Source organism: Zingiber officinale, chromosome 1A (assembly GCF_018446385.1).
Source record: "Zingiber officinale cultivar Zhangliang chromosome 1A, Zo_v1.1, whole genome shotgun sequence".
In the NCBI taxonomy this organism is placed as follows: domain Eukaryota; kingdom Viridiplantae; phylum Streptophyta; class Magnoliopsida; order Zingiberales; family Zingiberaceae; genus Zingiber; species Zingiber officinale.
Window position 1 is genome coordinate 125334731 of NC_055987.1, and position 14469 is coordinate 125349199.

The following is a 14469-nucleotide window of genomic DNA, read 5'->3' on the forward strand; positions in this document are numbered from 1 at the left end:
GTCCAGCTAGGTCGACGGACTGTGCGGATAGCTGGCACGAAGCCCAGACGGGTCGAAGGGCTGACCAAACGTCTGGCAGGTAAGTGAATGTAAGTCACTGAAGGGGAGTGACTGTGAGGACGCGTTCCCGGGAAGGGAACATTAGGCGTCAATCCGACTTAGATTCATTTCGAATATCTAAGTCAAGATCGTGACTAGATTCCAGTCTCGAGGAGACCGAATCTAATTACTACTCTACTCTTTAACTATGCTAACACTTTATTTTCCAGGGTAGTTTGCATTTTACCTCGGACTAACTCTTTTTTGCAGGTTGCTGAAAAGTGGAGGTTCGGGCACCCAGAAGGGATCCGGGCGTCCGGAATGCAAAGTTTATCCCCAACGAGCTTCACCACATGGAACACCCTGGTTGGCTCAGTTACGTCATATTCAGGGTGTTGGTGCAATATTCCCTAGGTCAAGGTTGACCTGGTTGACTAAGCTTGAGAAGGCTCAAGCTTGAGTCTTGATGTTTGAGTTTCGATGTTTGACAATACATTGACAATACATGGAGATTGCAGGTGCAATTGTTCATGTGGGGAGTTTGTTGGTACAATTCTCCGTTGGTCAAGGATGATCAGTTAGATATGAAGAAGAGTCAAGTAGGTCAAGATTGATCAGATACTTGACTGAGAAATCTTGGTGAGTGAAACCAGGTGAAAAACCTAGTGAGTGAAGCCAGCCAGACTGGAAAGTCCTTGTGAGTGAAGTCAGGCAGTTGGGAAATCCTGGTGAGTGAAGCTAGTTGAAAGTCCTACTGAGTGAAGCTAGGTAGTACGAAAGTCCTGGTGAGTGAAGCCAGGCAGATGGGAAGTCCTAGTGAGTGAAGCTAGGCAGAAGTTAAAGTCCTGGTGAATGAAACTAGGCAGAAGTTAAAGTCCTGGTCTGTTCATGGAGTTCAAGTTCACAAAATAGTTCATCTAGCTTTAATTTGGAAAGATTCTTCGAAATCTTGTAAGCATCCACGATGAATGCTCACAATGCATTTCTAGAAAACGTGTTAAGGGCGTACTTTATCAGGTCGCGGTTCTCCATCTGGTGGTCGATGTTGTAAAGCCCGTTGAGGATGTCTTTTATTCTCGCATGGAGTTGACTCACAGTTTCTCCTTCCTGAATTTTTATATTAAATAGTTTATTCAGATAGAGGTCTCTTTTGGTTACCTTCGCGTCGTTGGTTCCCTTGTGCAATTCGATGAGCTTGTCCCACAGTTCGTTTGCATTTTCGTGTAGGCCGACGCGATTCAGTTCTTCTTTCGTTAGCCCACACTGGAGGGTATTGAGAGCCTTGAAATCTATTTAGGCTTTCTTCTTCATCTCCGGATTCCATTGTTCCGGGTCCATCGAAATTCTGGCGTTATCGACCGGAGCCTTGTAGCCTCTGGTGATACTGAACCACTGGTCGAAGTCGGTCTTCAGATAGACCTTCATTCGCTTCTTCCAGTACGGGAAGTCATCGTCATTGAAGAGGGGAGGACGGACAGTGTTGTATCCCTCGTTTTGGGCCATTGGTCTTGCACACAATAAAGAAAAACAGAGATGGTCCCAAGACTTTTGGTCTTGAATTAGTAGTGTGGGATAAAAATAAAAATATTAAGACTGAATTTGTGTTGTACCAATTCAAATTGGTTTGCTACGAGAAAATGTTTCCAAAGAGGTAATTGTACCAATTTAGATTATGTTGAAAAACTTAAAATAAAAAAATAAGAAAATAAAAAATTTTCACCCCTTGTCTGATTGGTGATTACACCAAATCAGAGTGGTACCTGCTCTGATACCACTTGTTGGATCAAAAAGAACGCTAGAGGGGGGGGGGTGAATAGCGATCGTTGAAAAATCGTTATCGAGTCAAAGTACGCAGCGGTAAATAATAATGAAAGCAACGCTAACACACCAAGTTTTACTTGGTTCGGAGCCTTCGTTGACTCCTACTCCAAGTCCCGCACATGAGAGTGCGTTCGTTGGGCATTCCACTAATAGTTCGCAAAAGAGTTACACAATAAGTATAAGAACTATAAAATAAAGTTACCGACAATAAGGAAAATAAAAACTGAGTTGCAGGTTGTCGGAGAAGGTTCATAGCATCGCAGGAGTGTCTTTGGTGCAGCGCGCAAGAAAGCAGTTGTAGAGAGAAGTTGTGTTTTTGCGCTCCTGGTGGAAGGCTGCTTATATAGGCAGTTCCGGGCATCTGGATCCCTTCTGGGCGCTTGGACTGTGACGTTAGCCATCCAATCAACACGCTCCAAGTTGGCGACAAGATTGATTTTGGGCATTCCGGGCGCCCGGATCCCTTCTGAGCGCTCGGACCAACTTTTCCAACAGCCTTATTTCCTACAAAATGAAGTTAGTCCGAGACAATAAAACTAATATTAGCCTACAAAATAAGTGTTAGCACAATTATAGTCAAAAGTAGTAATTAGATTCTGTCTCATCGAGAGCAGAATCTAGTTAAGATCTCAATTTAAATTTTCCAAATGAATCTAAGTTGGATCGCCGCCTATTGTTCCCGCAAACAGGGAAGACATCCTCACCAAGTCACTCTCCTCCAGTGACTTACCTTAACTTACTGCTTTGCCAAACATCCGATCAGTCTGTTAATCTGTCTGGATTTCATGCCAGCTATCCGGTCAGCCCATTGACCAAGCTGGACTTTGTGCCAGAAATCTGGCCAGCCGGTCGACCTATCTGGACTTCGTACTAGCTATCCAGTCAACTCGTCGATCTAGTTGGATTTCATCAAAACCTAACTTAACTTACTTTGTCATTCATCAAAACTTGAGTTAGATCATTAGTACAACTTGTACCAACACAAACGACTATCGAAAGTGGGACAGACTGTATAGTATCGAACAGGGGACAACCAATGGAGACCACTAGCAGTGGACGAATTGTATGGTGTCGAGCAAAGGGGTTTGCCCATCGCTGGCTGCCTGGCTCAATTTAAAATTATAATCTAGGTGGTAAAATAAACTCAAGAGGGATCATAGTTGGTCGGATTCTGTCCGTAATTCAATGTATAAATTATGGAAAGAACTAAAAATAGAGTTAGGAATTGTGGACGAAGAGTCGCATCATTATCCGTATTTACATTGGACAAATTTATCAATTTTTTTATAATAGATATTCAGATTTTACCATCCCATTAATCCAATAAATTTAAAAAATGTTGTAACTCTTCGGTGGCACTCATAGACATGAAAAATTCAATTGCCGTGCGTCTTGTATGAGAATCAAACCGCTTGGAAGGAGTGTCAGCGGCTTACCACCACACCGCACCCGGGTTGGACAAATCTACGAAAATGGAGGATGAAAAAAGGGTCATTTCTAAAATTTCACATAAAATTTGCATCTAAATAAAATTTCATATAAAAAATACTTCTAAAATTCATTAATATTAAAAAAAACACATCGCCGTATTTTTACTTTTCACTATTAAATTATTCACCAGAAAATTATCAGAGAGTACCTTAAATGAATTTAGTAAAAATTGAGGGACGTATTCGAGATTACCCGTTGGTAATAAATTATCAGAGGGTTAATTATTGTTTTTAAAGGGATTAAACTGCAATTTTTTAAACTTATTAAAAATTGATTCAATTAACTTAAAAAATTTTTAAAGAAAACTATTGACATAATAATTTAAAGAAATTAAATTTGTTTTGCCGCGTACTTCAAACCAATAGACTAAATCTTAAACTTTAAAAAAAGTAAAAAAAAAAAAAAAAACAGGGAGAACAACGAGATCAGAGTTTAGCCTTTTGTAATTCTATAAATGCTCAAAGTAAATTTATCCTAACAATTAGATTAGGAATAATATTATCTTAAAAATAATATTTTATTAGTTGAATATTTTTTATCAAAATGAGTTAAAATTTTCTTTTGTACCCTTAAATGAAAACAAAAAAAAATAATTAGATGTGAGAGAAAGTTGAACATGAAAAAAAATACAAGAAACAAAAAGTCAAACAGAAAGTGTAATAAAAAAAAATGAGTAGAAAAAAGTGTGATGAGAGAGAAAGTATGGTGAGAGAAAATAAAGAGAGAGAAAAAGTATGATGAGGGATAACGATGAGAGAGAAGGTATGATGTGAAAAAACATGATAAGAGAAAATGATAAAAGAAAGTGTAATAAGAGAAAATGAGAAGAAAAAGTATGGGAGAGGATGAGGAAAGAGAAAATATGATGTAAGAGAAAATATGTGACAAAAGATGATTCGCTTGTCCCAACACTTCCGCCAATCTATCTATAGGTCAATACAGAGGAGGTAAATCATGGATGACCACTAACTATTAGTGCAGGTGGCTAAGGCACGAGGGAGGTATGCTTTGATGCCTTGAGTTTTGACTCTAAGATCTCATGTGACAATATCCTATGTTTTAATTACTGGATTGTCCTGAGGGGACATGATCAGATAGAAAGTATGATGAAAGAGGAGGAGAAAAAAATATGATGAGAGAGAAAAATATAATAGAAGAGAATAAAGGAAAAAAATTTGATGAGAGAAAAATCAAAGGAGAAGGTGAGTTTCATCGATATCTAAATTTTTTAAATTTTAATCCAAAATCTAATTTTTAATTTCATCAACCAAATACAAGATTTGAGAATGAATTTAATTCTCCATTCTTAAATAAATTTTGATTTGACAGAGGAAGAATCTTCTTAATTATTGTTAACTGTGTGATAAGTGTCCGGTGTCATTAGATTAATAAAAAATAATTTAGTTAAATTAATGGGATAAAATATTTTGAGAAATAATAAAAAGATGGAATTTAAATTTCAAATAATATAGGTTTATTGCCGGATTAGTTGGCTAAAAAAAATGATAATAGATCAAAATGTGCATTTAAAATTGTAAAATTTTAAAAACACATTTAGCTTTTAAATTTCGTAAAGCCACATTTATTTTCTATTTCATCTCTTTTATCCACCCATTCTTTTTTGTTTTGTTTTGTGCGTTGAAATGGCTGGACTATCAAATCAATGCCGAGCTCTGTTCTTGCTTCCTACGACAAAAGTCCACTCTTTCATGTTATTGTCGTCTTAAATATCGATCTCCCTTCCGCCTGTCTCTTTCTGATGACTGCATTAATGGCCACTGTCTGCCCTGGCTACTCTTCGCTGCTCTGATCTGCCGCCCTGCCAAGAATCAATTCTTTATTAGCTAGCACACCTTCCTGGATGGATCTCTAAGCTCAACAAGCTGCCCTAGTTCTTGACGCGGCAGCTTCCATGTCTGGTATGGTATCTCCTTCACACGCCCTAAAAGTGATGATGATGATGATGATGATGCCTTTGCTCTTTCTCGTTCTCATTCTCTCTGCAAAAAGTTGTTTTTTTTGGGGGTGATTTACTGAAGAAGTTGTTTTCAGAATACGTTTGGCCTAGGGTTTGTTGGATGGGAGCGGCGTCGAGTGTTGCCCCCCAAAGCTCACCTCTTCATCTCTGCGAAAGACTGCTGCTTTTTTTGGTTTGTTTCGGTAGAAACCCTAACCCTCGGTTTCGGGAGAGCATGGAGGGGCTTTCTCTGATGTTTAGGGTTTTCTATTGGCTTTGCTTGGTGGCTTCTGTGGGGGGCATCGGAGCTAACTGGGGCATGCAGACAAGCCACCCTCTGCCCCCCAGCACGGTGGTTCGGTTGCTCAGGGACAATGGGTTTCAGAAGGTGAAGCTGTTCGATGCCGATGCAGGGACGATGGACGCGCTGGGGAAGAGTGGGCTGGAGGTTATGGTCGGCATCCCGAACGATATGCTCGCCGTGTTGGCCTCGAGCTCGAAGGCGGCCCAGAATTGGGTTTCGAGCAATGTCTCAGCTTACATCAATGATGGAGTCAACATCAGGTAGCTTTTCTTCGTTTAGGCTTTGTGCCATATCTTTGCTATAATTGCTACAAGTTCTATACTCCTGATCCATGTTTTACTTAGACGAAACTTTATAGTGTCTTTATTCGTCATAGAATGATCTTTATACCTTGGCGAAGATCTAAACTGCGCTATATCATTAGAGTTTCTTTGGTTGAGAGATTTGCTTATAGCTTCAAGTGGTAAGACAAAAAGCACTGATGAGTGGATATCGAATAGTCGATGATTGCTATTTACTGATTCCCTATTAGGTGCCATTTTCAAAATTGTTATTCATTGAACAATTTAGTTAGAAGAAACCTTATAGTGGCTTTATCTATGTGATCCGACTCCGAGTGGTATGAGGATTTTAACTATTGGACGAGGGAAATGCATGTATAAGGACACAAATTCTCCAAGATTAGTCATCAAATGGTCTTTGTATATACCTTGGCGATGATCTAAACTGCGATCTCTTTAGTGTTTCTTTGATTGAGAGATTTTCTTATAGCTTCAATTGGGAAAGACAAATCACTGATGAGTGGATATCGAATAGTTGATGATTGCTATTTATTGAACAATTTTATGTACTAGTTGTTGAGAACCTACCTCATGATCCTTGTAACTTAAGCTTCCATCTTTTTACTAACTGGGTTGTTGTTGCCTTCTAGTTAGCTAGCCTTTTCTCGTCTAGTTCTTGTTTCATCGAGCTCGAACTTCCTTGCTACGAATACTAGTTTGAGTTGCCTATTCGCCTAATGTTGTGTAGGTGAATTATGCAGTTAGATGTTGCAAGATCTAGAATACTTGAATGTTTTTGGAGGAGTGGAGCCTTAGTGTTGAAAAACTAGAGTCCATAGAACAAGAGAGTTAGGGTTCTATCGATTATCCTTTGGTCTCCTAAAACATGGAATATAATACTCCAATTGCTCCAGAAAGCATGGTGGACTCTGTTCTATATCTTACACCAGTTATCTAATGTTCTAGCCGAGTGTCTCTGTTCGATATCTTACATGATAACCTGTTTTGTGTTGAAAGGTATGTCGCGGTTGGAAATGAACCTTTCTTGGAGACCTACAATGGAAGTTTTCTCCAAACTACATTTCCAGCCCTCCAAAACATCCAAAGTGCTCTCATCAAAGCCGGTGTGGGCAGCCAGGTTAAAGTCACTGTCCCTCTCAATGCCGACGTTTACGGATCGCCTAGCGGTCGGCCATCCGACGGAGATTTCCGGTCTGATATCCATGATCTCATGCTCGCCATCATCAAGTTACTCAGCGACAATGCAGGCCCCTTTACTGTGAACATCTACCCTTTCATCAGTCTCTACAGGGATCCAAACTTCCCGATTGATTATGCTTTCTTCGATGGAAATTCTTCGCCGGTGGTCGATGGCACGACTAGCTACACCAACATGTTCGATGCCAATCACGACACTCTAATTTGGGCCCTGAAAAAGAACGGTTACGGCAATCTACCGGTCGTCGTCGGAGAGATTGGCTGGCCAACGGACGGGGACATGAACGCGAACCCTCAGAATGCTCAGCGATTCAATCAGGGATTCATGAATCATATCTCCATGGGACAGGGCACGCCGATGAGGCCAGGGCCGATCGATGCGTACCTCTTCAGTTTGGTGGACGAAGACGAAAAGAGCATCCAACCGGGAAATTTTGAAAGGCACTGGGGTGTTTTCACTTATGATGGACTGCCAAAGTACCAACTGAATCTCGGCACGACCAAGACCGGATCCCTGATTCAGGCACAAAACATCCAGTATCTAGACAAGAAATGGTGCGTCCTCAAGCCGGCCGTGGCGCCTGATGATTCCAGGATAGCTCCGAGCATCAGCTATGCTTGCTCACAGGCAGACTGCACAGCCCTCGGCTACAAGACCTCATGTGGGGATCTGGACGAGCAAGGCAACATTTCGTATGCATTCAATAACTACTACCAGAAGAACGACCAGGACGACGTCGCGTGCGGATTTTCGAACCTGGCGACGGTGACGGAGAAGGATCCGTCGACGAGAACTTGTAGGTTTGAGATCATGATTGTGGTAGATTCGGCCATGCCAGGGAAGTTGCAGGGAGTGAGGGATTGTGGGGTTGCCTTGCTGCTGGCGGTGTTCGTTTCAGTGGTTTGGCAATTGGTGTGACATTGTTTTTTTTTTTTGTATCATGAAACAGAAGCCTCCAATTTGCTTCCATGCTCACGGGCGAACTTTTTAGCAGACTTCTGAATCTTGCGTTTTTCTAGTGTTGGGAACAAATCTTGCTGGTATTTCTTCGTCGAATCTAGAAAACATAAGAAAAACTAGAAGAAAAAAAAAACATGCCTGATGATGGCCTGATATGGAAGTTAGATGAACCGGAAGGCGGAGGATATATAAATAATTACACAGCAAAGTTTTTTTTTTTTGTATCATGAAACAGAAGCCTCCAATTTGCTTCCATGCTCACGGGCGAACTTTTTAGCAGACTTCTGAATCTTGCGTTTTTCTGAGTGTTGGGAACAAATCTTGCTGGTATTTCTTCGTCGAATCTAGAAAACATAAGAAAAACTAGAAGAAAAAAAAAACATGCCTGATGATGGCCTGATATGGAAGTTAGATGAACCGGAAGGCGGAGGATATATAAATAATTACACAGCAAAGTTTTAATAGAGTTTCACAGTCAAACTCAAAATCAAAATCAAAATCAAAATCAAATAGAGAAAAAATTCCGTTGCCGGGACTCGAACCCGGGTCTCTCGGGTGAGAGCCGAGTATCCTAACCAACTAGACTACAACGGATTTCGAAATATTGATGATAATATTGTATTATATTTATATTTTTAATCACTCCAAGCTATACCACTCTATGCCACTTCTTCAGACCCGCATTAGAAGTTAGCAAAACAAAGATAAAAAGGAAAACGTTTCCCAATACGCTCCATCCTTAGAATCTCACAAGTCCATTTTGAAAGTCATCATGTTTAAGAACTTCACTCGATAACTCATTAAGTAGATTGTGTTTTATAGAACATATCTAGTTGAGCAATGGTAATAGATATAATGGACTTCCTCATCCAAGACCTATTTCACTTGAAAATTTTGAAATACTTATAATGTTAGACTATCTGTATTTTACTAGTCGATAGAAAATTTTCATTAAATTAGATTACTGATCTTCAGAATTAATCAGATCATAAAAGTTAAAAACTTGGATTAAACAAAAAATCTAGTTGCATTTCAGAATATTTCCTGTTTCTTGAAAAAAAAAAGAAACAGGATACTGATTACCTAATGCTTTATGACAAGTTATTTAATAATATCATTTAAGGATCTCTTGGCCAGTTGTTACTGGTAACGAATGGATGTTATTCATTTCCAAAGGCTAAAATTTATGAGAAGAAATTCCAATATCGAGTATCAAACTAGATCTTTTATGAGAGCCTTGATCATTTACTAACTCAACAATAAACCTAACAAAACATTTCATTAAAAGGTATGAAGAATAGTAGTTGTGTCTTGCTTCATCTTCAGTGTAGCTTTGCAATTCCTATTTTCATCAGTCACACTGACCACAATAAAACACCCGATCGGATAACCCAAAGCTAATCCAATCCAAACCGAAAGCAAAGATTATTGGAAGCTAAACACCGTTGCTGGCAGAATTATTGGAGAAGATACGGATGAAGAAACTATTAAGCAGTCTACGGACCACTCGTTATTACTTGGAGAACTCGAAACACTATATGAAATACTGCAGACTTGTGAAAGAATACATTAGTTAAACTTTAGAAAGGCGAGTCGGAAGTTTGAGACATGGAACCATAAACTCCTTTACTATAAATCCTCGAGAAGCATCAAAATAGACTTTGAAGAACAAAAAGAAAACAATACATGAGCTAGATTAACTTGCTCGTAGATATCGAAACCCTTGATATTATGAACATACTCCAGATATCATAAAGCAAACGAAGGGGTACCATCCAGATATATTAGTTACTAGAGGATCTCAGAAACAATTCAACACAACGCAACAGAACTGAACTAAACAAAGGTTCTCACGAAACATTAACCAGTCGAACCGACAAGCACGTACGATAACTGGACCAGGCTAGATATGTAAATATTTTTCATGAAAGACCAATACAAGCCAAGATACCAGATGCAAACTTGCAAAAATGTTAACCTTACTATATCCTCGACTTAGATCAAGAGGGTGGAGAAACTCATATGGATGGCCGCAACTATAGGACACGACTGACCATAGACAATCAAGTGTGCGACGCTGACGAAGACTTCGAACCTTCTCGACCCACATAATAGTCCTAGGACTCACTGTAACAACCACATGACAAATTAACGGATGCAAGAGATAGTGAAACAACAAGTTAATAGAATATATTGCTCCACAAATATTGATTTCTTGTAAGAGAATACAAGAGAATATTTCCTGTATTTCTGATATGCAAGAATTATCACACAAGGTGAACATAAGAGACAAGTACACGTATTTACAACAACGAACCTGATCATCCTCATTGGATGACGGCCCTGGAGAATGTGATTCTGATGGCTTTTCTGCACCACAATTTTGTCGGTTACACTTGGTTCGGAATGGATAGTTTATATTGTTGCACTTTTCACACTTCCAACTTCCCTCTGGCATTTTTGGTTCTGCAATGAGAACCAAAAAAGGATCAGAAATATGTCACACGTGGAAGGCCCAAATAAAATGTACATAGATAAAAGGATTAGTCAAAGGCATGACTGAAGAAGTTCCTATTGCCATTCTGTTTTGACTACAATGAGATATTAAACAAGGAAACATTTTGTTTAGGGTTTTAATTTTGTTTACAATGTGATCGAAATGAACAACAGGAAGGCAATGCTGAAATAAGAGCACAGAGATCAAACTTACTTGAACCTTTTGAATTTTCTGATTTGAAACCCTGGATGAAATTGTAAAAAGGAGAAAACCAGAGAGATCAGTAAATGATCATAAATAAATATCAGATTTCATCATAAAGCAAGAAGAGAGTATTCAAAAGTAGGAAAAAGAAAGTAAAGTGGAGTTTGAAATGGAATCAAACAATGAACTTCTCCGGCAGAAAACACTAGTAAAGCCTATGACCGTTACACAGAAAAGAGTTTGAAGTGTATTGTTTTACTTCAACCAATTAAATGAACAACCACAATGAAGATATCTGATTATACTCTACAGATTTTATATATACAGTCCAAAACAATGCAGTTAAATTGATATTTTATAATTTTGTTACATCTAGAAAGTACGATTATGGATGTATGGTTTTTGGTATGATTGTGATAGTAATGTACAAAAGGTATGATGGTCATGGTACAGTCTCATTAAATGTTTATGCCCTTTTTCTAAACCAAGCCAACCAATTAGTTTATTTAGGATAGAAAAATTAGCAGATATATTATTTTGACGCCAGTAATATAAGAGCACACATGGTTGACTGGTTAATCAATTTCATCCATTTAAATTGACATAATAAAAATCAAAAGTGCAATATTCCACTTTCATATATGTAGCTGAATACCAGTCAATTGACCATGTGCATCTCCAGGTTTTATCATAGTCCAGATAAAAAATAGCTACTCCCAACAGGGAGAAGTATCTGAGTTCAGATGCCCAAAGGTAATATGAATGGCAGAAGAAAAAAATCCTAGGCAACAAGGAAGTTCTCATGAAAGAAGAGAAATGATATTGAATTAATAACTTCACCGCAAGTTTTGTTTATGATCAAGGACGATAAGCAAGTAAAAAAGTATGCGCACACATACCCGCACATAAAAGTGATAGCAAACTAAGAGAACAAAGAGAACATTTATCATAACCGCAATAGTATTAAAAAGGGGGAGGAAGAAAAACTAGCTTAATTCGACTTTAAAAGGATATCATCAACAACAAAAAAAAAAAAAAATCAAACAACAGCCATCTTCGAATAAGAAATTGAGATGAGCTGCAAAGTGTTCTAACCTGGCTTCCAGGCCTCGGGGTGTTACACTTCCTCATGTTACAGACAGTTCGAAATGAGAAATTATTGTTGCCACAATTTGGGCATTTCCAGTCATTCTCACGCCCTTCACCTATATTATATGAAAAACAAAGTAAATAATGATGTTTATCTGTAAGCTGAAAATGAGAAGGAAAAAGAAAAGAACAACTCAACAACTAACCTGCATTCTTCTTCTGTGAACTCTCTTCAGGATATGCTCCAGATCTAGGACCCTGCAGAAATTTCCTATAATAGTTAAGTAATTGAGTGTAATACAAGAAAACAGTAGAGATAATTTATTTAACTATGCTAACCCTACATTATAAATAATTTTGCAGCTCCAATAAAAGGGAAGGTTGAAAATATAAGGCATTATCAGTAAATGAGGTTTATGACATGTAATCCTCAAAAACAGCCATAGGAAACAACTAGAGAAGGAAATAAATTCATAAACTACAAAATATTTCTAGTTCAACTTACCATTGGACCATGGTCAACACGCAAACCCAAGCCATACCTATCCACCATAGGCGGCGGCATACCATACCCACCACCACCTAAAGAATATGAAGTTAGTCAAGGCATAAAACATCAATGAAAGTGCAGAAGCTGTGACAAATCTTAAATGTGGACGAACAACCATCTGGCATCCAAATGGTGCCTAAAATAAAAAATGAAAAAAGAACATCAAATGGATCTCTAGTTTCCAATATGAAGGCAAGTGGTGAAAATTCATAACAAAATGGAACTTTCAACATAAACTACTCTGAAATAGAACTGTCTTATTCACACATAAGGTAAATAATCCATGCTCAAAAGATGTTTAAATTTGCTAATATATACATACACTAAATTCAATGCCAAAAATTAGTACCTGCTCCCATCATAGGTCCAGCGGAATAAGGACCAGACAGATGTAAAGGCCCATATGGACTCCCCACAGAAAGACGATTACCATACTCATACAGGTAAGCAGAACCTCCAGAGAAAGGCATGTCATATGGAGGCAATGGATGACCATTGAAAACAGAAGATCCATATGGTGGAGTGCGAAGATACATAGAAGATGGAGTACCATAACCTACATAACCAGCTGGAGCATAGGGTGGAGGAGCTTGCATAGACTTTGGTGCAAACTTCTGGATATTGATAAAAGTAGCATGTAAGTATGGAAATAGAAAATTTTCCAACCAAAAGAAAAGGAGGAAAAGGAGGAACCGAGCCTAAAAACTTGGCAGTAGTGTCAGCAAACATTTTAAAATTAACATGCTCAATTTTCTTGAAACATGTGCTTGATCAGATAAAACACTAAAAGGAATAACAATGAACACAGCACACAAGCCCCATTCAAATCCCCATCTCAACATTTTCTTCAGCTAAAACAAAAAGATTTAACACATACAACATGTAGTGCATGGCATTTACATGAACATTTACCATACAGTTAATTGTAATATATATACATATGTTCGTTAAGAACTGAAGATATTTTGTGGGTAAACCTTACCCCATTATGGTCTGCAGGTCTTGGCTGAGTACAATTGCGCATATTGCAGGTTGTCCTGAATGAGAAATTAACATTACCACAACTAGGACAAGTCCAATCATCTTCTCGTCGACCACCTTAAAATGTAAAATGAAACTTTAGAAAAGTTCTGTAATTCTAGTGATTAACAAATTTAAGAATGACGACATAACTATTTTGAATCCCAAATGAAATGGAAGTTCATAGTTCATACCATCGGTTCTGGCCCTCTTGCCAGCAGATGGGTTCCGGTTATCAACCTGCAAAAAGAGCAAAAGGCACAACAAAAATGACTTTTTTTCAGACAAAGGGAAATATCATTTTATCTGTCCATCTAATCATTTATTACTACAGTGATGACAGCGTCATTTATTGGAACCAACAAATAACTTCCGGAATTTCATTGCAAACTAATCAGATCAATTTTCAATCACCGTGTAAGCCTCCACCAATGATTTTCTGTGCACCCTTCGAAAACAGGAAAATCGGGGATCTTATGATCTGATCAAGCTTCGTGTCACCGAGAAAACAACCATCTCCGATGGTTGCATCAATTCAGTGGGAAATTATCTCATAAAAATAGAAGACTAAGATCCATTAGAAAGCCTGGAATTACTGGACAAAAAATTCCATAGAAAAATTCGAAACCACTCGACTAACTCGAAGATCCAGCATTGAAAACAACCAAAAAAGGAAAACCTACTCGAAAAAAGAACATCCGAAATAGACTCACAAATAGTATAATTCGAACGAATCTGGAACTCCAAAACCACTTGTTCACATCATTGAAAACGCGAGCACAAGCGAGCGAGTAAGATAATCGAGGAAGAGGAAGGATGGATAAACAAAGAGAGGAGAAAATCCAATCAACAAGTAGAACGGTGAAGCACCTGAGACATAGTAGCGAATCGGGAAGGGCTCCGTTCTCTGCGAGATAAAAATCGAGAAAGTTGAGAAAGGGATTAGGGTTCTTCCACAAGCCGAGATTTACTATTATTCAAGCTTCGATTCTTTTTTTCCCCAACGGTCCAAATTAAATTTGCATTTTACATTTATA

General features: G+C 38.4%; 2 protein-coding genes and 1 non-coding gene across 3 annotated transcripts; 1 reads left to right on the top strand and 2 right to left on the bottom strand.

Moving 5' to 3' along the window:
* Positions 1-4990: 4990 nt before the first annotated feature.
* On the top strand, positions 4991-8155 carry LOC122030871 (glucan endo-1,3-beta-glucosidase 6-like). The gene is made up of 3 exons (XM_042589922.1): positions 4991-5270; positions 5404-5872; positions 6911-8155. Exons 1-3 carry the CDS (start codon positions 5264-5266, stop codon positions 8028-8030), a joined length of 1596 nt encoding a protein of 531 aa, XP_042445856.1. The 5' UTR covers positions 4991-5263; the 3' UTR covers positions 8031-8155.
* Positions 8156-8593: 438 nt separating this feature from the next.
* On the bottom strand, positions 8594-8666 carry TRNAE-CUC. The gene has a single exon. It is a non-coding gene; the product is annotated as a tRNA-Glu (tRNA).
* Positions 8667-9824: 1158 nt separating this feature from the next.
* On the bottom strand, positions 9825-14434 carry LOC122030880 (ranBP2-type zinc finger protein At1g67325-like). Its single transcript, XM_042589929.1, has 10 exons — positions 14303-14434; positions 13627-13672; positions 13395-13510; positions 12762-13026; positions 12368-12444; positions 12069-12120; positions 11869-11978; positions 10783-10813; positions 10390-10538; positions 9825-10199 (listed from the first exon to the last, which is right to left on the bottom strand). The coding sequence occupies exons 1-10, from the start codon at positions 14309-14311 to the stop codon at positions 10197-10199; spliced, it is 858 nt and encodes a 285-aa protein (XP_042445863.1). The 5' UTR covers positions 14312-14434; the 3' UTR covers positions 9825-10196.
* Between the last annotated feature and the right edge of the window lie 35 nt (positions 14435-14469).

Coding starts and splice junctions, on each gene's coding strand:
- LOC122030871 (XM_042589922.1), top strand. Junction 5,873..6,910: donor AATGATGGAGTCAACATCAG/GTAGCTTTTCTT, acceptor TTGTGTTGAAAG/GTATGTCGCGGTTGGAAATG.
- LOC122030880 (XM_042589929.1), bottom strand. Junction 12,445..12,761: donor TGGACCTATGATGGGAGCAG/GTACTAATTTTT, acceptor CATATTCTTTAG/GTGGTGGTGGGTATGGTATG. Junction 12,121..12,367: donor GTGTTGACCATGGTCCAATG/GTAAGTTGAACT, acceptor AAATTTCTGCAG/GGTCCTAGATCTGGAGCATA.